The sequence below is a fragment of the Lonchura striata genome, chromosome 12 (assembly GCF_046129695.1).
Source record: "Lonchura striata isolate bLonStr1 chromosome 12, bLonStr1.mat, whole genome shotgun sequence".
Classification (NCBI taxonomy): domain Eukaryota; kingdom Metazoa; phylum Chordata; class Aves; order Passeriformes; family Estrildidae; genus Lonchura; species Lonchura striata.
The window spans coordinates 2,001,492-2,024,967 of NC_134614.1; the positions used below are offsets into that span (position 1 = coordinate 2,001,492).

The window sequence follows — 23,476 nt, forward strand, 5'->3', positions numbered from 1 at the left end:
CTCTTGCCAAAAAAATTTTCTAGCATTTGCAGCCTCCCTCTCCCTCCATGAGTTATTTATCGGTAGTTCAAACACTCTCAAGCTGTCAGACTCCAGCTCCTCAGCCCCTGACATGTCTCTAGCTCCTGTATAATTTTTGTGATAGCCTACATGACCAGCCATATTTACAGTCCATTTAAACAGCTCATGATTAATAATTTCATCTTTTGAAAGCATTGTGCACTCATTTATTCATCTAACAGAGATGACTGCAGCAGAGGAACCCAATTAAAGGACAGAATACCATATATATATATATATATATATATATATATATATATATGGTAAGAGACATGAACTTTTAAAGATAAAATTCCACACACAGTGTTCTTCCTTTTCTGTATTAAAACACCACATTTTTGAAAATATGTAGGACTGGTATGTTTTCTAATTGTAACTTTACAATGAACACTGAAATGCAATCAATGTGTCTGCTGCTTATCAGAAATTTCACAGGCGAGCCTGAGAGCCAGCAGGCTCTACTGCAAACATTCAGCTCTCTGAAAAGATATTGATTTATAAAAAGCCTCTAAAACTACTGCAGCCTTATCAAAAGCTCAGTTACCAGTTTAACACCTATAATACTAAAATACTTGGATTAGGACTTACAAGGTAGGTAATGAAATAGAACTTGGGATTTAGAACTTGGAACTTTAACCCCTTATAATGACATCTCAAAAAGTATTCAGACACAAAACTTGCAAGCTCTCTTCAAGGAGTCACCACTGAACTCTCAGAGAAGCTGCTGACAAACCTTGTACTACTCATCCTTGAGACTCACTGTAGTTTCAGACACATTTTAAATATGAAAAGTACATCTTCTTATCTTTTCAATAAACTGCTCCAGTCAAGCTTTTTGACAGCTAAGATCCATGTGAAGTGACAAGAAGTCAGTCATCATTTTTCAACATAATTTTAATCTCCACTGAGAGTAAATTATAGAAACATGTTAACACAGACAGCAAATGTTTGGGGAAAGACCATATGGTGCTATGATGGGGGTTTAGTTCATAGAAATGTAATCTAGAATTTTATAAAAATTATATGAAAGAATAACAACATCTTTCAGTAATGTCAAACAGTATAGAAAAACTAAATCTCAACATTAGTCATACTCTGATGGTCCTTCTAGTAAGAAATTTAAAAGTGCTCTTTAATCCCAGTGTAGCAACTCAAGCTTAGTGCAATAGGTCAGATCTGGTTTAAATAAGGTATTTATAGCAGTTGTGCAATTCATACAATGGACAAACCCCATGATCTAAACATGAATACTAAATGAGGTAAGTATTAGGATTAGAATTAAACATTCCTTAAACAGTTTACACAACAACTCTACTAAAAGGAAAATCCTGGTGCTCCCTCACAGGACAGCTCCAACCTAAATACAACATAAAACTTGTATTACAAATCAGTGAAAGTTATAAAAACTCTTGCAAAATATACAGTTTAATACATTTACAACCCACTGCTACAAATAGTACCTAATGCAAAATATACCAACTTGAAAAAAGCCAAACTTCCCAGGTCGTGCAACTGAATTTGCTTTGAATACACTATTTTTTTCTGAAATGCTCCTAAAAGCTCTACATAAAGTTAGCACATTATCTTAATGTAGAAATGTCACTGCATTCCTCAATGAATAAGAAAAATGAAGGATTTGCTTACCATGATTGCAACTAGAAGTACCATTGATCTCTGAGCCAGTGAAAACCAGCAGTAGTTGGGGAAAAATAATTTAAATCGACTCCTTGCTGATTCATACATGGCAAGCTGGCAATAATAAGATAGCCTATATTTCTACATGTTTTTTTCTGCAGGGATGCTGAGAACTGTAAGATCAGTTTTCATCGGACTGTAGTTTCTCTGTCTGTGAGTTACAGTGCATAGGAACTACTGCCTGTCACATGCAGAGCTCATTTGGAACACCAAACTGGTAATGGTGAGCCCTTATGGCTCATTTGCATATGGAGCCAAAGGTGTTTCATATTCTATTTCACAAGGTGTTTATGAGCAATATTTAAGTCACTATCAACAACAGGAATAAACTATGAATTTACTAACATTCCTTCAAACTGCTTCAGCTTCAAAGCCATCAACAAACTGCCCTGGCTTTTACAGTATTGCACTTCCCTTTATTGTTAAACTGACAGTTGAAGTCTGCACAGAACTCGTTTTATAACAGTATTGCAATTTAAAAAGCAATAAATAAAATGCAGTATTTAAAAAAACCCATAAAACAGTAGTTTTAGTCCATATTCCTCCCACCTCAGACCATGCTGCACCATCTGAAACAGGTCTGGGACAGTCTTTGGATACCAACTGCATAGTACTTCCAACATAACAGACCCCCCCCCACCCCATACTCATACTTCTTTAATCAGAGAAGCAAATTAAGCTTTCTACAGCAATATTAGACACAAAGACAGTATCCTTGAGTGCATATCTCAATTAGTTTAAAAGGATGCGTTGCCTTAGCTCAAGATAAATTCAGGAGTTAGACAGAGTTACTCTGTATTGCCTCTGGGTTATGTGACCAACATTCAGTGACCTGTCACTGCAGTGACAAGTTGCTCAAGTCCTCGGCAGAGTCTCTAGGCATGGGATCCAGGCTGGGAGTGCCGGGAGCCCAGGCTGGGCGCTCCCTGCCCAGGAGCCCCAGGCCGTGCAGGTTGAGGATGGAGTCGGCGATGATCCGCGCCGTCCTCTTCTGGTACCCCCCAGACGTCACCATCAGCACGGGGACCCCGCGGCTCCTGGCAGCCCTGAACACCACCTCGTCCCTCTTCACAATGCCCTGCAAGGCCACCACAGCAAAAAATAAACGACAGCAACACAATGCTTCACTTCTAACCTGGGCTTTATGGATTTAGGGTATCGGATGCTTGCTTAGTGTTTAAGCCTTACAGCTTACAGGAGCAATTAAAAATTCATTTAGAAGTCCTGTTAGCTGCTTTGCATGCCAAATCATTAAAAAAACCCAATCACAAAAGCCCCCAGCAAGGCAAATATCCTTGGCTTGTTTTAGAGGACACCACAGATAATAGTCTTTAGTACAAATTCCTACAAGAACTCCAACTCAAAGGTCCTAAAGTTTAAACTGATTGCAAATTTGACACCTACTTCCCAGGTGAGGAATTGAGACTAGGAAAGACTCTCTGAATTCACAATGCTTTGATTTGTGCTCAACTTGCACAGCACTGTCTGTCAAAAGTTTAGTAACTTGATCAAAATTTCACAATCCTACAGAAAAGCCCAAAATTTAAATCAAGTTTTACACGTTCACAATCACTGGCTGAATTTTAAGTACCAGTTTCTGCAATAAGAGCCTGTGGTTAATGCAACAAGAATCTATAGCTGAAGGGGAAGTTGCAAAATGTAAGCAACGGCAAATCCATAAAAAGAAAATAAATTCTAAGTAATTTCTTACTAAAAGGGTATGGAATTGAAACATAACAAAGACTGCTGACCAAGAGGTACTGGACTGTCATTGAATCCAGGCAAGAGCAGCATGTGACTCTTCTGGGTTTGAAATAAGCACATGAGGGTGAAAAATACTTCAGGAATGAGCGAGAATAGAATTAAAATCTACTTTTGTAAAAGGAGAGTTCCAGATACATACAACTCATTAGAACTCCTCAAAAAAAAACCCAAAAAACCAAAACCAAAAAACTTGCAACACAACTTGGTGGGGAAGATGAAACAGGAAAGCCTTATAAATATGATTGCCTGGCAAAAGATTTTGAGAATATGGAAACTATAAGCAAGACTGAAATGAATGCAAGCTTTGAGATACCAAGTCTTGGTTACTGAACAACTGGAAAACAATAGTATGGCCGGCTGAAGGTAATCCCCTGTTGATGAAATAATACCCTCTGCTTGCAGACAGGTCCAAGAGTCAGAGCAGACCCTACTAGCTTAGCAGAGGGGGTCTAAAGAGTAGTTTTTAGGGTTTAAAATGTAACACAGTATGGCAATGTAATCATTCGTATAGGCTGTATGTAAATGCTATAGGATTTGTATCTTGTACTATATCGGTTAGGGAAAATTGGAATATTCAGTAGAGAAGAAGATTTATGGTATTGTAATGGCAACTTCCTCTCTCTTGCTCTTTTGGGCCTGCTCTGAGCTGTGGCTGGCAGCTCCGAGCAGGGCTCTGCACCCGCACCCTTTGCAATAAACCCAAGTTCCAAGCCCTGGCTGCAGGGATCTCTTGTCCCCATCCATCCTACAACAACTGACAACAGCTTACAATGGACAGCTCAAAACTTAAATAACTGCAAAGCTGGTGAAGGCAAAAGGCATCACAATGCAATCAAATGCAAAACCAAAAAATTCAAGAAGCAGAAGTGTTTCAAAATGAACATGCATTGCTCAGGCTGGTTACAGAAAGAGTGGAAGAGCATCAGGAAATAACACCCTGCCATTAATTGGACCACAAACAGATGGTAAAGGGAAAGAATAAAATACAAATGTAGCAGAAAAAAAAGCATCTCGTAAAACCATCCAAGAATATTGTTCACCGCACAGTCTGACACAGCCCTGGGAAAGAACCAGGAATAACAAATGAACAGTAAGACAAAAGAAACTGAAGAATTCTATTAGAAACAGATCCTTAAAGACAGCAACAGAATTACAGAAGGAGCTGCAGGGCCCTGGGGACCCAGCAGTGGAGGCAGGACTATTATCCCACACCAGAACTGGAAGCAACCCCTGCTCTCAGGAGCCTCACTGCTCCAGCAGCTCCAGGGGAAGCCTGCAGGAGATGAGGGGAAAACATGGGCTTTTTCCCACATTACTGTGGAAAACAACAGCCTGGCACAGCTCCCACTTCCAAACAAAGGGAAGAGGGACTCAGCTGATGCACCACAGGCTTTTTTACAGCCTCATGAACTAGGAAACCATCACTCAGAGCACTCTTAGGAGCCCCATTCTGAGCATAACTAACACTGCAGCAGGAGCTTAAAACACAAGTGACATCTTCAGAAGCAGAACTGAAGTCTGGACTAAGGACCTTTGAAGGGAGGGACTCTCTTCAAATGATGGCACGATGCCTTTCCAGCCCTGGGATTTCAAGCCTGCACACCAGAGACAAGAACCCTGCCCTCAGAGCAGACACTAAAGGCCTGAGCTCCCTCTAGCCCTGCAAAGAATGCCTTTCACCTCTCCTCATGGCCAGGGAAGTTGCTTCACCTTTCTTCTCCCATCTTCACATTCTGTGTCTGCACAGAACCCAGCAAGCTACATTTTTCTTGGCAGTTAACACTGCTCTTTATCAAAGTGCAGAAATTTGGGGTTTTTTTAGAGGCAAATCCGAAGTATCTCCCTATGACCAAGCTGCCATTTCACTTCCCTTGGATGCACTGCTCTCCAGAGGGCTCTGCTTCATCAAACCCCACCTCACACCTCAGGCCACCTCCTCTCCAAGGTCCCAACCAAGTCCAAGCCCCTTAGCTCTTCCTTTATGCAAGAGAACTGAACAGACTTAAAACTGAACAGACCAAGTGGGGCCTCAGAGAGGGGAATCTGAGAGCTCACAGATCAAACAAGCACTTTTCTGTATTGATCTGGTGGCCATTAAAGAGACCTAAATGTGAAACAGGAGAGAGATAGCACAGAAGAACTGTCAGAGAAGGAATCACAAAAACCTATGAAGGAAATAAGAGGACTGTAAATTTTTGCTTATTTTAAGAAAAGCAAATTTCTATGAAACTTTACAGAATAAACCAAAATTTAAGTCTGGTAGCAAACTGAGGAAATTATTGGTATCTAAAGAAAAAGATCAAGAAAAGAAAAATAACTGTTCATTTGCTGAGAATACACAGCCAGGCTGCACAAAATTGTTATAACCATGAGGGTAGTTTAAAACAGCTGGGAGTACTACAGAAGAAATTAAGTGTAAGATACACACTGGGGGCAGGTGACAAAGAAATACAGTGCAAAATGTGACTGACATGTGAGGAGAAAAAAGAATCACAGAAAGAACAAACCAAGCAGGGAAAATAGAAGTCAGGTGAACTGTGAAAATATATGTATCTCTCTGGTTACTGTTTGGGTTTTGGCAATCAGTGTATTTTAGAGAGAAGATGAATGATACTGGAATAGGCACCAGAAGAAAAAAAATATTCTGACTCGGGAGAGACAAGAAGGAAGAGATGTCACTGCAAGCCCCCAGCCAAGTAATAATTAGCACTGACTCCATGATTGCAGAAGGCTGATTAATCCTTTGTTATACTATACTATAAGGAAACCCATCACACTTACAGCCAGTCCAATACACTCAGACTAGATTGGTCAATCAATCCAAACACCATCACCAGTGACCAGTCAAGAAATCACCCTTTGGTAAACAAATCTCCATAACACATTCCACATGTGCACAACAAGAGGTGCAGCAAGTGAAGATAAGAATTGTTTCTCATTCTTTTCTCTGATCTTCTCACAGGCTTCCCCAGGAAAATGCCTGGGAAAGCTGTGTCTCCTCTCTGTGGAGAGAGCTGCTGCCACCGAGAGAAGGGAGAAGAGGCAAGGGAGATGTGTGTCTGTGACAGGACAGCCTGGGGAGCTGCTGCTGCAGGTCACCTACCTGGGGGGAAATGGCCAGGCCTCCCAGGGGATCCCCGTCCAGAACGTCCGTGCCAGCATTGTAAACAACAATGTCAGGCTTGAATTCATTCAGGGCTCCCTCCACGTGGGTGTGCACCTTCTGCAGGTACTCCGTGTCCTCTGTGCCCCACTCCAGTTCTACTTTGCGTTTTATGGCACCTGAGGGACAACAAAGCAAGCACTGCTCAATAAACAAAGCGTTGCTCTGAAAGAAAATGCACAATTTAGATAAGCAAGCGAAAAAAAATACATTTTTGGAAGCTCTCTCAATACATTGCAGTTTCACAGAAACATTAAAGGATTAATAAACATAAAAGAATTAAAGAAAACTATTCAACTGTTTGTTTTCTCAGCAAATGTAAAGCACAATGACCTTGAAAAAATTCCATTGAAGAGAGAAAATTAGATGCAAATGGAAAACGTTATTGAGAAACAGCTGATCTGCGAGTCCAGTCACCAATCAGCAGAGAAATCATACAGAAAACTATTAACTTAAAAGTAACCTAAATAAAGCATAAAGCAAAGACAACAATGAACTGCTATTGCAGAGGAAACAGCTGGAGGAAAAACAAGATAAATATCACTGAGGAATTATGAAGATGTTTTATTTTTATCACAACACTCAAAACTTCACAGCAAGGGATCATGAATTTATGTGAACTGCTTTATGAATGTATAACAAGATTCAGCTTTGCCCCAAGAATTTTCAATTTAATGTTCTTACCCTGTAAATCCTACCAGAAGAGCAAATATCAATTCTTAATTTAAATCAAATTATTTCTAATGCTTTGAATAAAGCAATAGAAGTAGAAAATGAAGGCTGAGAAGGTAAAGGAAAGAAACCCAAAGTTATGTAGCTTTTATGGAGGGATGAGTGACTCTACCCCTGAATTAATCAAAGCCATGCCAGAGCTGTTCCAAGGCATGACTTCTTTCTCACACTAAATGATGTGGAGTCTCACATCTTAAATATGGATTCAGCCCCCACCAAGTGTGCAAGAATACCCTCCACACAGAATGACAATTACTCTTGTGATTGCTGCCTTTTGTTCTGCTTTACATCTTTTTCAGCATCAGTGAAGCTTTTCTTTTTCATCCTGTTATTTTATATTGCATCAACATTAGTTTCAAATATTTTTGCTTCTTTATGGTTTCTCAGAGTTTCAGTCTTTCCTATTTTCCCTTCAGTGAACCAGTCCTATTCCTCATCCCTCCTTCCTCCTCCTGAGCCTGTGTAATTCCACACTGCTTTGCCTAGGGACTCAATATGCTTATGGCTTAGCATCGGCAAGGTGAGCTGCTCCCTTTTCCCCCCTCCTTAATGAAGCCCATGGGACAAAAAATGTGTTGAAGAGATTCCTGCACTAAAACCTGGAAAAAACAGGCAGGAAGTCCAAGGACACAGTCATCAGCTGGAGTTTACCCAAGGATCCAAAATCTCACGTTCAAGCCTCTGCTCCTCCACAAGGAGATTCCCCCCTGTGATCCCATCTCTTCCTGGTCACCTATTGGAAAGGGTTTAAGGACCTTAGCCACAAAAATCCTACTTAGACATTCTTATGCGAAGTGCAAGGAACTACATATTCACATGGCTCCGGCCCAGCCCTGTACACCTCATCCTTCATCTGCAGAGAGGGAATGCTGGAATTCAGTGTGGTACTGCAGCTCAGTGCTTCAGACTTGCTAGCAAGGACTGACTCTGTTTTGGTCTTAATCCATCTGTTCAAATGCTGCCATGTGATATATGAATAAAAGGACACTTTTCTTGGGGGAAACTCCCCCATATTTGCTTGCAATTTGTCTGCTTCCAGACATGGTGTGCTTTAAATGGTCATATTTTAGCTTAAAACCTTGAAGTACTACAATTCTTAGTATTATTACTAGTCAAAAGATAGCAGTGAAATGCACTGCACCTAACTCTTGTCAAGAATCCAAATGAAGTAGATTTTCCAGAACAACAGCATCACTGAAGGAATCCAACAGCAGAACAACTCCCCCAGCACTCCCTGCCTCAGTGAACAAATTAAACTTGTAATAAATGACATTGTAATAGAATCAAAGACCAAATAAACTTGGGGCTTTTACATTCCAATTTAACCATTATCAAAGTCCCACTAATTAATTGTGGCAGGTCACAAGACACAATAGACACATCACAGCAGGGATAAACAAATCACAACAAACCAAATCAAGCACCAGCTCTTAACGTGGGGATGACAGGGAAGGGGAAAGTCTCCATTCCTGCAGGGATGTAACAGTGTGGATGTGGCATTTAGGGACACTGGTCACTGGTGGCAGTGCTGGAGGAATGGTTGGACTCGGCCTCAGAGGGCCTTCCCAACTTTAAATTCCATGGTTCTGTTCCAGGACTTGCTTTGTTTCCTACCTTGTGACACATTCAGATGCAGATTGTTTCCTTCATGCTTATCAAACAAGTTCTACTGGCAAGGCAACACCTGAATATGTTACAACTTCACTCTCAAAAGAACATGAAACCTTTTTACTCAGTATCAGCTAATCCTCTCATAAATGTAATGTAAGGGGAAAATGAAGTTCTAACAACTCTCTTCAAATCAAAGGATTATTCAACTTGCTGCTCCAAGCTCTGGAATGGACTGCCAACAACATCCACTGACACCACCCCATACCCTGCACACCAAAATGTCATTCCTCAAGTGTGGGAAAATACTACAGCATGAACACTATTACGATATATCATAGTGAGCAGTGAAAATGATGCGAAATTAAAAATCATTAAAAAAAGAAACCTAGGTAACAGTGTTGCAAGGAAGTTTAATAGTAAACAGAGAAGTTAGATAACAACATAGTAGGTCTGGGTACATTTGGGAAGATGAATTTTGATTATACTCACGTTTAGCAAAACCATCACCTGGGTAAATATATCTATTGTATGCATCCATAATATAAACCCGAGGATCATCCATAAAGTCCCTCTCATGGCCATTTCCCTGAAGGAAATTTACAGTTAGCTATTCCTAGCATGCCAACACAGAATTAAATACATTGCAAATTCTAGAGTCATTAACACTACAGAAGTTCTAATATTCAGAATTCCTGTGTCATTCTCTTATTTATAGTCCTGGAGATTATTTTGAGGTGTGCAGTTTTGGGGGGCTTGACAGAATTGTTCTGAAGACTGCAGGTATTACCACAAATAAAATCTTTGTCTCTCTGAAGGTAATTTGCATGGCTCTCATTACACATGTAAGAAAAATAAGCAAAAATCAGAAGCTAATTGTCCTCAAGAGCATCACAAAAACAAATGTGGCCACCAAACAGATCTATCATCTTCCAACTGTGCAAGAAAAAGGCACTTTAAACTGCTGCAGGAATACTGAGTATTCTTATGTAAGAATTAATGAATAAATAAAGCAGACTACAGCTCTCTTGATAACTCAAACCTTAGGGAGGTAAATATTCCCTGGAAAAATTACAAACATTAACAACCCAATAGTTTGACACCAGAAATTCCCTACAAAAAATTGTACTGAATGTGCAGAAGGATGCTCAAGAGAAAACTCACGCTTGGAATAGTTCCCCCTTTCCATTTCTGAATTTAAATACTATTCTTTTGGCTCTCACTTATTTTCACTAATATAAAAATCATTTTACCACAGCAATCACTAAGATAATTTTGTTCAAGTCAGTGTATCATAAAGGACCACAGCTCCTCTCACTAGAATTTCACTTAAGTACAGAAACAGATATTTCCATAGACACATCTGCTGTAATTCCATTTTTATGCTGACAAATGACAACTCCACTTATTTCTTCAGCATCTTTGGTCCACAAAGAAATGGTTCATTCACACAAGCCTAGGAATACAAAAGCCTTTGGGGGAACCATTTCCTTATGAGAGGTGGAACTCTCCACTGCACTAACAATTGGAACAGTCACAAGATGAGAGTATCAGCATCCTTAAACAGGATCTGCTGAGCTACTCCAGACCCTCTCATCCCCCAAAGAAAGGAAACAACAGGTGTTTTAATGTGCACACTGAGACTACCAGCACATCTGAAAACCAAAATACATTCCAAGAACTTTTCAAAACCAAACTACCCCCATATAGCACAAAACAAATCCATGGCCTGACAGACAGGCTGAAGAGAACCATGAACACAAAATATCATTCTACTGCATAATCTATGTCCTGATATCATGGTGATTTTAGGACACATAAGAGAAATGAGAGAAGATTAAAAACGTGCAGCCATTAGGTTTCCTCAGTACCACAGAACTGTGTAAAAATGTTTCTTTACACATAATAAATCACCTGAAATGCCTCAGGCTGGACATCACTTTGGTGCATTAACTGCCTTTCTAAAAATACCATTTCTGTCCTTTCAGGAATTATTTTGCAAATCCCACCAAAGCTGAGATTTGATCTGTTTCACAGTAAATCACTCCTCCAGGTGAAGAGGGATGGATCCTGTACTTCATTAGCCTGAAGCTAGACTTAAAATTAAACCACTGAAGGTCAAATCCCTCCCCTGCAGAGGCTGCTGCAGTGACCAAGCATTGGGAACCAGCTGGGATTGTGTCTGGAGAGATCCTTGTTTCTCATGGGAGTGCAATGCAGCAAGGATTTCACATGCAGCCACAGGATGGAGCTGCAACTCAAGTTAATTTTATTAAACTGGCTTAAGAACCTTTTGGGCCACAAAATCATTGAAGAATCAACTCTTCACAGTTTTTCATAATCTCTGATTAACTTTGTATTCTGTTATTCCATGTTTGTATTAAAAAAAGAAGTTTATCATACACTTTGATTTTAAGCAAAATATCTGCAGCACTAAATGCAGGCAAACTACTCACCTGATGGGCATCCAGATCAATAATTGTGACTCTAGACACTCCTTGTACTCTCTCAAATAAGAACTGCATAAATAAGCAAGGATGAACATGGAAAAATGTATGAAGTTAGATGAAATATTGAACTGGAGGCTCAAAGATTGCACAGTGCATGATTGTTGAAATTTGAATGTAGGGCACATCTATTTGTTTAATATTACATCTCATTATTTGACATAAAAAGGTAATTTTTATTAAAATAAAAACCCTATATCTTTCCACCAGATAAAAGAAGGAGGCCAGGCCCACCCAGGGATCACAGAGCTGATAGTGACAGCATCCAACAACTTAAAATTCAATGTTTAGGAAAAGCTGATGTAAGGACTGCATGCCTTAAGAGCTACTTTTAGTGACAGAATTAATTTCTTATTCTGTCTGGGAAGAAAAAAAATGGCTTTTACTTCTTTAGTCTTAACTTTGCTGCTAAGTTACCATCTTTAATATAGACATGGTAAAACCCAAAGGTTTTGTACGAACTGTCACCCACCATAATTTCTCAATCTGTATTTTAATGGTAGGTGAAAAAAGAACACTGTGGATTACTTTTCTGCAAATTACCATGTACAGAAATTAGGATGTTATGTCACATGGTGTGCTGCAATCATTAGAGCTCTTTAGTGTTTGATTATTACTGATACGTTATAAATATTCTAGTATACAAATATACCATAGCTCATTTGATAAAAATAAGCCCTAATTGCAGAAGGCTCTTACTTCAGCCATTCAACAGCTAAATACCAAATGTATTCATTTCCTTTTGGTGACTATTCTGGAGTCACTCACACTTTTATTCATGAATCTGAACCAGTCTGAGCCCTGTACGGTGCAGTTTGATTCAGAGAGGGGGTTTTTGTCTCTGCATTTGTCTTGACTGTCACCACTGAAATCAATGTGGAATGTCCAGGTTCACCTGCAAGGCCAGGAGAATTATCACTGAGGATATCAGAAATCCATCTGATTTGATTTGGAGTGGTTTTTGCAAGACAATATTATCAAAGCAATTACACTGATGCCTATTTGCCTTGATAATTCTGACCCCTGCAACTCTTCCATTCCACTTTACAGCTCTCCAAATCCCCATTCCTGCCCATCTGGAAATGGCTTCATTTTTCTCTTATTAGGATATAAATTAGTGGATTGCTCCTCCATTTGTACAAACAGCAGAAAACAGTGGTTTAAGAGCAGTTCTTACCTTGATGGCCAGTGTGATGTCAGCATATGCACAAAATCCTCCCCCTTTGTCACTGGAGCAGTGATGGAAACCACCCCCTGAACAGGCAAACATTGAAGGGGTGAAAAGCTACATACTAAAAAGCCAGCTACTAAAAACATTGATGGGCTTTGTAAAGAGATGTAAATGAAAATCAGATGCTTTTAACACACTATTTAGGGTATCACTGAATTTGTACTCACCCACATTGATGGCCCAGCCTCTATCCACAGCAAGCTTTCCTGCCTTAAAAAAAAAAATAAAGTTGCAATTCCATAAATGAATGCGGCAACACTTAATTTTGGCTTGCACTCCAAATCACTCCTAGCATTCTGACATGCCTGTGCAATTTTCAGATCTTTTGCCACTGAACCAGATCCCCGAGTACAATCCCTGACAAAACTACCCTCAGCATAAGGAGCTGAAAGAGTATTTGCTACTCATCTGTATTTCCTTCTCTGGCAGCTGGAAAAGGGAAAGAGCAGTGCTGGGAGGAGTAAAAAATTATGGCTCCTGATGTCATTCCTGTTGATGCACTAATAGAGGAATGTAAGCTCAAAATCCTGGAGCACAGACATTAAAAAACCATTCTTCCAGCAGGGGATGGGACCAGACAAGTGCTCCATTGTGAACTGTCCTGGTGTTTCTTCTGTTTTTTTATATTATAGAACATACGGGGTATAGATTATTATTGATCTTTTCCCCTCCAGTAAAGGAAAACCATGCCTGTTATCTCTCCTTTGAACTCAACTGACATTCAGGGAACAGAAAGTATTGACAGAAAAGAGATAGATAAGGCTTTTAACTGAAAATCCTGATTATTTTGGCCAGGAAGAGTCAAACAAGCATTTAAGTGCAGCATTCCTTAACAGGTCTGTTAAAAGTAATATTACTTCAAGATATTACTAGTTACAATTAAAAAAAAAAAAAAAAAAAGGGGGGGAAATAAAACATTTAAAACTGATTTCTTTTTGGTCCATAGTCATGGAAAAAAAATTACACATCATATCCAAAATTAAGTTTGGATAGTTATGAAATCTTTCTAACCAATAGTTGTATTTAAGGGGTTTTAATTCAGTATTAGAACAACTATTGGCATGGTGAACATGATCCTGCTATGATCATGCCAACTTACACAAATTAGATCTTGGGGAAAGATTGCAGTTTCTGAACTATAAAACTCATTAAGTCCCAGGGAGAACACATTATCTGCAATTTATCACACTTCCTAGGGATCACACCAAAACCCAATCTTCCCATATTGCTAAAATATCATTAAAAACTAGAGAAACTCAACAGGAATTTTTGTAATAAACAAGCCCATCAGGAATAGCAGAAAATTGCACTTCTGACTTGTACTGTATAAATTTTATTGTCTGATGAATCAAAATTGCTTTTGAAGTACACTCCTATTTCCTCAAAATTAAAAGAAAAAAAAGGTAAAAATAACAGCACATGGCCTCAAGATGAATCCCAAAGTGCAAAATGAATCCCAGGAGTGGCATCTGTGTTTCAGAAGCCATAAGAAAAACCAGACCATTGGTAGGTGCCTCCTCTACATGAGCACATTTCTAACTGATGAACACACACCTGGGAGTTAAAGGTAACACCAGCACAGTGAAAAACATCACCAGCATTGAGAAAAGTATTGCCTAGCTCGAAGCAAGCTGAAAGAGGCTTCACACACACTGAGCTCCTGTCAAGAATATCCAAGGCAGAGCATCAGGAAGCTCTAAATTCTTCCCAAGTTCCTCTCTCAAACCATTGCCTTCATTCCTGTGACAATCTTGCAGTGATAGCAGGGCTGTAATGAGAGGAAACTCTGCAGGTATCTGCTCAGCAGGACCTGCTCTGAGTGACAACCAAACATTTTTAAACACCTTGAACTACATGAAATTCTTTCTCCCTCCTCCTCCCCATCTCTGCTTTTGCCAGTTCACGCCTACTGAAGGAGGCAGCACTTTTGTTACCTGGCCTATCACCACAATCCAATACATCTAAAGACTTATCCAGAACCCAGCTGGTTCTTTCAGAATTCAAATCCTTAAACAGTCCTTAAAAAAAGTTGGTTTAACTTTCATATTTCCCAGCCTAACTCACCTTTGACATCTAGGAGGTGCAATAAACCCTGCTCCTGTATCTGGCATGGCAGCACTGTCCAAGGCTGACAATCTCAGCTATAGAAACACCACAACAGATTTACAGTGTTTAATGAGCAAATTTAAACATGATAAAAGTGGATCAAGAGCACCTTACCATTATTGTTCCTCCTGTCTGGGTTCGTAGAGGTTTCAGAACTTTTCTCTGAACAATGAAATTGGGAAGAAAGGCAACTGGTGGAATTTCCGTGATTGTAGCCACAACAAATGACCACTGCAAAGGGGAAAAAGACAGTTCCAATTAAGGTATCGTGGATTGATGATGATGACACTTAGCTCTCTCATTAGTTGTTATTTACTGAAAAGGTGCTCACGGGTCCTTAGGAAGAGTTTTAGTATTTTTAGATGAAAGTGACCACACCAGTTCTTATTAGTGATCTCTAAGCAGGTCCATCCTCAAATTTTTAACTATGAGAATAATCACTTTCCAGATTTTAGTATCAAACTGTAATAAATCAGCAATTTTTCAGGAAGGTAGTATTTCAGAAAATATAACATCCCTCAGAATGAGAGGAAGAATTGTAAAATGCCCTTCATCTACACTTGATATATTGTTCAAACGTAAAATATCTATTCCTGTGTGGAATCAAAAGGATGTATCAAGGAGAATCAAATACAAACAAACAGACAATTGAACTAAGAATTTCAAACACTTAAGTGAACACACAGTACAAACTTTAGCATAGAGAACTGATTAAAATTTATTTAACATATTAAACACTTCTGGAAAACGTTTCAAGGAAACATTTTGTTCAAAAGTCTTCAAGGTTAGAACACAAAATATTTGCAATATGCAAATGCTTTTTTTTTGCAAACACATTGATTACTTCAAAGAACTTCCACTAACACTGCTACCAGTGATAAGACTGCTAAATATATTTCAAAGCCTAAGTCACAAGCAAGAATGTACCTGTCCAACCAGTAATGAAACACTGAGGGACTTGCCACAATGTACAAAGAGTCTGAACAGATCCTATTTTCTGTGACAATAGGAACTGTAATGAGACTAAAGGCACTGGCTGCCCCACTCCTGAGCTGTTCATAGCTGGCAGCATGTACAGGTGGGCAATTTGAACCAAAGGCAATCACATCCTCATCTCAGGGTCCTCTGATACTCAAAATAACTTTCCAGTTACCAATATTTCAATTATCAGGTACTACTGGGTAGGTGAAGGGGTGGCATTGTTCATGAAGTGCCTTAGCCCTAACTATATTTTGCCAACAGTTAATTTCAAAATCTCTCTACTTTTATATTTGCAAGACTTTATTCTGTTACCATCTTATCAGCTGCCCATCATAAGATGCTTTAATTATTTTTAGTACAGTCAATCTTGATAAAGCCCCTTTGCAAGACATTTTAGCTTTTGAATAAACACATTATTAAAAAATTACTAAAAACTATATTCAATCCTGTTGTTCTAAAATGGAAATGAAAAGGTCACATTTGGATAAAAAATGGATTTGACTCAGATGTGAACGATAATGACAAAGTTTTAACAAAGTTTAAAATAAGATTAATGTCAACAGGGAGAAGTGGGAGCAATCAGGACACAAACCAACAATTATGCAGCTGCAGGTTTTTAAGTAGAGGTGATAGGTCCTGGTGTGGTGGGAGTTTTGGCTCCCAGGCTCACTGGCCACAGCTGGGGCCATTCCTGTTGCCACTCACTGCCCACATCTGGGCCTGAACTGGGATTAGCAATTTCCAAGAGATGGGGAGAGTCACCCACTGGGAGCAAAGTCTGGGGGTTCAAGAGGGCAGCTACAGGTGAAGGGAAATGCTTCTCCACTTAGTGACTGAAAATCTGTGGAATGTTTTATGCTTTTTTTCTTCAGTGTGCAGGTTTTGCTTTCCAGCACTCCCCACAACAAATTCCCAGACCAGCTTTATCCTCATTTCCATTTCAGTGTTTGTTCACATTTGTTACCATAGAACTTCTCATAAATATAAAGGGAAATGCACAGTCAGAAACTGGCTCTGACCTCATTGCCTACCTACCTCCTTCCCAAAGGTCAGAATGCTGACACGCAAGAAATTACTATTTTACATAACACTAGAAAAAGATAGCAAGTGGAAAAATACTGCAAGCAAGCTACCCACAGTCCAGTCACTACCTCAGAGATCTAAATTCTTCAGAGGAATAACTGAGGGGGAATCACCTCAATTAAAAAGGCCAGACTTTGTTGTGAGGACCGAGAAGGGAAACAGGGGGACCCTTCCTGCCAATACAGACCTAATTTCCAGCAGCAGAAGTACCTTGTGCACACCTTTTTGTTTCTCTTCTGCCAAGGCTCAGCTGGCCTTTCAGCTGCTGCTAAGACACCAATCACCACCTTCTCTTGCAAGTGTAGGCAATTTCCTACCAAATTCATGTCCAGATTTTAAATGAACACTCAAGTGATCCATTATTTTAGGAGACCTGGGCATTCTGAGAAAGGCAAGCAACTTTGTACTCTTTCCAGCTGATCTAATATAAAACTATACCATTTATACCTATTTGTCTGGATTTAAAAGAAAAACAGCACAGTAGACTTTGGATGAGGCAATAAAGAGCTTTCACAGGGCTTTTGCATGTCAAGGATGTTATTTTGCTTTTGCAGCTAAGCACTTTTATCTTTGCTGCTTGGCAGGAATCTGCTAGGGTGACCAATACAACATCTTCCAGTTCCTACACTTGCAGGAAATACTCTCTCAAGAAACGGGAGAGAGGACACACCCAGTTAATCCCATCTGGATACACACAACAGTGCTGATCTTCACCACAAAACACAAGTTATACAAGTGAAGCCATCCCATAGGTACTAAAAATATTATTGCATTCCAATCTGAGCTATGCACATTAAACCCTGCTTCAAAGAAGTGATTCAGTAAAAAGAGGTGGGTGGTTCTATGGAATAAAAGTTCAATATCAAGAATAGCTGCAATAATATCAAATCTAATGATGCATGAAATTGCATGTAACTTCATAACACAGAATGAAGAAGCATAAGAGAACTCAGAAAAGCAGTTAAGCTTGAAAAAGTTCACAAAAATAACAGATCACTTATACAGAAAAATAAAACATTCCAGAAATAGCAATCCAAGGACTCTCCCACTGTGGAAGGGCATGGGTAACGCAAAATAACTTCTTTTGAATTACGAAATGGAAGATTCTTTTTTCTTACAGATCCATTCTCTGCCCTCCAAGCAGAGTTGCCAAGTAAAAGTAGTCAGCTGCACTCATCTACTACCCAGTTCCACCCACAGATGACTGGATAGATTCAGAACCAGAAATCTCACATGTTTATGCTTTAGAGTTACATCAAAGTTAAACAAACTGATGTTTCCTTTAGAAATATACAAGGAATGTTCTTCATCCCCCCGTGGTCCTGTGTGAGCTGGCTCTGGAAACCTTCACAACAGAGAATGTGCTTGGTTATGTCCTTACACCAAACTTTTGATTCTCTCCATATTCCACTGATCCAGGCAGTGTCTGACTATGAAGCCAGTACTTCTCCCCCAGCAGACTGACCACAGAACCCCTACACATGTGCTCTGTCAAGATCACATAACCCCAAACCCCATAAAGTAATCCCTGCATTGGAAAACATCCAACAAAGTACCCCCATGTTAGTGGTTTCTATTGTATTTTCAATTGCAGAACTGTATTTTATCACAGTGCAACAAAACTTGCTCTGCTCAACACTAAAACCCTGGCACTAACAAGAATATTATTGACATCTCAGACATTCTAATTTTGTCTGTTTAATTTCCCTGAAATATCCTTTCAGGTCACCTATTTAATATGGTAGACCCTCTTCCCCCTCTGTAGTGTGAAATGCCCAATATTTTTGTGGCTTTCTTTCAGTATTCTCAATAACTATGTAATCAGTGTGATCAAAAGATACCATTCTATATCTGTAAGGGTGATTTAAAACAACTGTACAAGACACCCACTGCCTTTGACAATCACTCTGGACAGTTTTCAGGAAAAACATATGAACAGGTACAGCACCTTTAATTTATTAAGGTAGCGCCTGGTGTGAACAACCAAGAGATCTTCATCAGTCGCTTCCCGTGCCTGCACAATCAAGTCATCTGCAATTAGTTTTTCTTCTGCAACAGGAGAGAAATAAAAATTGGCATTGTACAGCACTGCTTAGCTCCCCATGTCCCCCCTCCAAACACTCTGCTCTGATCTCGGTGTGGTAACTTCCTCTGTCATATTTACTGCTGGAATGACTTTAGGTTGCTCATAGTTTGAAAATTTTCCAAATACACACCCTGTGTCACGGGTAAGCTGTTCAGGTAGTGTGTATTTGAGAAATATTGATTTGAGAAGTCTTCAGAGTGTGCTAAGATCATGGGAAGTTCTTCTCTGAACTGAAAGGACAGACAGGCAGCAACAGAGGATGAACATACACAGGAATTACACCACTCCTCACAGTTTAGGGCTTGGTGTACTGGGGAAATTTTGGTGCTTGCACCATCAAATAGCCACCATTATTTTAACGTGCTTTAAGAAATCCCACACTTTATACTAGGATTTAATCCCCTAAATCACAGAAGAATAAAGTAATAAATCAAAATTCAAAACAAAGTGATGGCTTGGATGTTCACAGAAGCAAATAAGCTTAATTAGGATATTTCTATTAGCCCCTACCTCAGTCTAATTTCAATGAAAAACAAAGAGCAGCTACTAATTCTTATCCTTAGAGACTGAAAGATTATTTTAAGACTTAGTTTTATTAAGAGCAAGTTCCTCCAAGAATTCAGGATGAGCGCACATGATCACTACAAACAACTACAAGGAATCCCAGCAATCTTCCCAGGGAAATTTTGATATTTAATTGCTGCACAGTTGTAGCCTCCTAAGCCTGTATCTCTTCATTAATTTTATACTTGGAGGAGAAAGAAAACAACTCTGACAAGTGAGAGATTTTGCTCTGAAGTGTTATACAAGAACAGCACCTGCGACATTTGTTTTGGCCAGCTCCTGTTTCTCCTGACTGAGGCTTGAGGAACAATTCATTCATGCAGTGGTGTCACACAGAGCCAAACTGCTGCCAGCTTCCTCCTCCAGGAGGAAGGGACTCTGCAAAGATGCTCGCTGCTGATCTGCTCAGTGGTAAGGCACAGGGGAGGGTCAGCTGTTGCCAGGAATTGCTACACAGCCACAGCAAACCAAGTGCTCTGGGGCATCCTGGGGCTTCTTCCTCCTTTCAAAGGACAGTGAAACAATTGGGAAAACTGATTTTCTGTGAAAGCTTGAGACACTTGAGAATAGACGTGTCACAGAAAAGGAGCTGGAGGAAAAGGCTTTACACAGAAGAAACAGAAAGGCAAAAGTTCTGATCAATTAAGAAAAGTGTTGTGGAACACAGCACTAAATTATTTAAGGTTGGTAGAGGAAAAAGCCAAAACTCAGCTACTAAGTTATTAGTGTTAAAATTATTTGACCTCAGTTAAAAGAATAAAAGTCAGCCTGCAGTGGGAAGGGCAATCCTGAACTGCAAAGGATCATCAGCTGAAGGAGTCATAAGGCCCACATAAAAAGAGGTCTGGCTTTGGGACAAACAACAGCCTTTGTCCTGGAAAGAGAAAAAGCCTTTTTTTTTTTTTTACCCTCAATGAGCAAGTTCTTGCTTTAAATAAAGAGATTACAAGATTTCACAAGCCCTGATCCTGCCCCTGGATCTTACATTTCTATCTCCTTAATGCATTTCTACCTGTATCCTACAAATGGTTTAAACAGCAATAATTAGAAGCATCATAAAAAGCTCTGCCTGTACCAGAAGGACCTCAAAGCTCTTTCTAAACATTATCAGAGCAATAGGATGAGGCTGCTGAAGAAAGGACTAAAGTGCTACAGCAGCACTTCTCCCTCAGCCTGAGGAGCTCTGTGTGCAGTCCAGCTTGAGTAAGTTACATCATCATTAACACCTGGTGTTTCACCAGCCACAGGAATGCCCCAGCTCCTGCTACACCAGGTGTAAAGGCAGGAAGCACAAGGCTATAGGAAGCCACACACTGCAATTCAGGTCTCTGAAAAGCCCAATACAAGTCTGTACTAACCACATAATTTTCTTTAGATTTTGTGCAAATGTTGGTTTAAGAGACACCTTCTGTTATGTTTTTACCTTTCAAAAAATTGATGACTTTCCCCCATTTCCCTGCATCAAAGGGGTGCAGCTTCTCAAGTCCCATGAAGGTGATGTTGTAGTCTGGGGAATACACAATGGGCCAGCATCCCAATGGGGGATCCTCGTACAGCTCCGTCCTGTGAGGCCTTGGCAAGCAAACACACACCAGTCACCACTTCAAAACTCATCTACCAGTTTGACACTGAAGGCTCAAGTTACAAATTAGCCCTGATACCGACTTTGTAATTCAAAATATGGTAATTCCAACAGAAAAATGGCAACATTTGGTTCTCTCCCCTCGTCTTTCCAAATGTGTCAATCAACACCTCTACCTTCAAAGGTGCACCCAGACTAGACTACTATTTTAATTTCTGTATCAAAACACAAACCATGATGCTTCTAACAATAGAAGCTTGGAAAGATTTCTATGCTCTTTTCCTAGAAAGCAACAAACTACTTTGTGACCACCTGAGCAAACTAATAGGCCTTAGGTTTTTACTTGCAGAGGACAGAACCAGATGCCACACCTGTAACCTTTAACCAATATTTTCCTTGCCTACCCCTCCAAATAATTTTATTTTCCCAATACCAGGAAACACAGCAAAGCCAGGTCACAGCCCTCCTTCACAAGCCATTCGCCAATCCACCAGTATTTATTAAATGCTCTGTGTTTACAAAACAAACACCAATTGTCTGTGGACACCAGTGTGCACACGTGGGTCAGGAGGACAAACCAAGGCTGAGATGGGATTCTGCGTTCACACTTAGCCTATTCCACCACCTGCTGGTTGCCTTCTGTGCCCCAAACTCTCGTCACTGGAGAGAACAGATGCCGAGGCCTCTCCTGCTCCCCGAAATGCCAAGTATGGAAAAGGCTTTGCCACATACTGTGCAAGACACAAGCGTCTTTTTGTCAGGTGAACAATACAAACAGAAACACCCTTATTTCCAGCCTGAACACGTTCAGAAACACCCTTTGAAAACCCTGTTAGAAGCAAGCCAAAGGAAACACGAGGACAATGGAGGTTTCTCCCCAGGACCCGCAGCCCGGCGCCTACACACCGCCCACACTGCGAGCCAGGGCTCCCCGAGCCTTCCCGCGGCCCTCCCCGCGATGCAAGGCGGCCTCTGGGGAAGGTGCTGGGACAGCGGGGCCCGGAGCCTCGGCCGGAAAACAGCAGCACTGCTCCGGAGCCCGGGGTGCTCGCGGCGGGACTCCCCGCTCCCAGGGACACCGCGTCCCCAGGGGCTCCCAGGGGCTCCCCGCTCCCAGGAACACCGCGTTCCCAGGGGCTCCCAGGGGCTCCCCGCTCCCAGGAACACCGCGTTCCCAGGGGCTCCCAGGGGCTCCCCGCTCCCAGGAACACCGCGTTCCCAGGGGCTCCCATGGACTCCCCGCTCCCAGGAACACCGCGTTCCCAGGGGCTCCCCGCTCCCAGGGGCTCCCCGCTCCCATGGACTCCCCGCTCCCAGGGACACCGCGTTCCCAGGGGCTCCCAGGGGCTCCTCCCGCCGGGGCGGGGCCGGGCCGGGCCCGCGGGGGCTCCGGGCGCCGCCGCAGCCCCAGCCCGGCCCTGCGGCTCGGTGGCCCCGAGGCCGGGCAGTGCAGGCCGGGCAGTGCAGGCCGGGCCGTCCCGCCCGGGCCGTCCCGCCGCTGTCCCCGGGCCCCGCGGCCGCCCCTGCCCGTACTCACATCCCCGCCTCCGCCGGGCCGCGCAGGGAAGGGGCGGCCCCGGCCCCGCCCGGCCCGGGGCGGGCCCACGCCAGCCCCGGCTCGTACATGGGAGCGGCGGCTCTGCGCCGCGGGCCGCGGCGTGCACCTCCGGCGGCGCCGCTGAAGGGAAGTGCCGGACGAGCCGCTGGGCTGACCTGGGAAACGCAACGGCCTCGAGGCGATCCCGCACTAACGGTGTCTTTGGGTAGGAAAATACCATCCTCTCTGTAAAATAGAATTGACAGCTCGTACCGGTAGGTGCTAGTAGGTCTACAGCACGGTGAAGAAAGCAAAGGTGAAACAGTGATCCTACCTAACAGCAGCGGAACTGTTGTAAATGCAGGCGAACCCAATGGGAAGAAATGGCGATGTCTGACTCAATTGAGAAGGCTGAATAATTTCTTTATTATAACTATGGCTAAAATACATTAATACGCTATATAAAAGGACGGTGCTAAAACTACATACTTCTTTCTGTAACTCTAACTCTATATAAAAGGACGGTGCTAAAACTACATACTCCTTTCTGTAACTCTAACTCTAAACACAACTCGTGATCCTGAGAGTCCAGACACAAGTGGATTGCATTGCATTGCATTGCATTGGCTATCAGGCTCAAACGATCCTCACCAGAATCCAATCAAGTACTCACTCCAGGTAAACAATTCTCCAAACACATTCCACATAGGAAAAACAAGGAGCAGAAATAGAAATTGTTTTCTCTTTCATTTCTCTCTGTGTACCTCTATGAAAAAT

The 23,476-nt window shown here is 41.3% G+C and overlaps 1 protein-coding gene across 2 annotated transcripts; it reads right to left on the minus strand.

The window, feature by feature from the left end:
- Nucleotides 1–936: 936 nt before the first annotated feature.
- On the minus strand, nt 937–22,800 carry HDAC11 (histone deacetylase 11). Of its 2 annotated transcripts, none has more exons than XM_021544797.3 (10): nt 22,700–22,800; nt 21,004–21,152; nt 18,879–18,979; nt 14,981–15,097; nt 12,928–12,970; nt 12,707–12,783; nt 11,479–11,541; nt 9,515–9,611; nt 6,623–6,801; nt 937–2,833 (listed from the first exon to the last, which is right to left on the minus strand). In XM_021544797.3, exons 1-10 carry the CDS (start codon nt 22,786–22,788, stop codon nt 2,591–2,593), a joined length of 1,158 nt encoding a protein of 385 aa, XP_021400472.2. In that variant the 5' UTR covers nt 22,789–22,800; the 3' UTR covers nt 937–2,590. The 2 variants fall into 2 exon arrangements, with proteins under 2 accessions (XP_021400472.2, XP_021400473.2); XM_021544798.3 differs by lacking the exon at nt 22,700–22,800 and adding an exon at nt 19,835–20,082 and having other exon boundaries at nt 21,004–21,070.
- Nucleotides 22,801–23,476: the final 676 nt, after the last annotated feature.

Bases quoted from the DNA above. Each gene is read 5' to 3' on its own strand.
- HDAC11 (XM_021544797.3), bottom strand. From the start codon at position 22,788: ATGTACGAGCCGGGGCTGGCGTGGGCCCGCCCCGGGCCGGGCGGGGCC. The intron at 12,784-12,927 runs GTGAGTACAAAT...TTGCCTGTTCAG, and splicing joins AGGCTGGGCCATCAATGTGG to GGGGTGGTTTCCATCACTGC. The intron at 11,542-12,706 runs GTAAGAACTGCT...TTATTTATGCAG, and splicing joins ACATCACACTGGCCATCAAG to TTCTTATTTGAGAGAGTACA.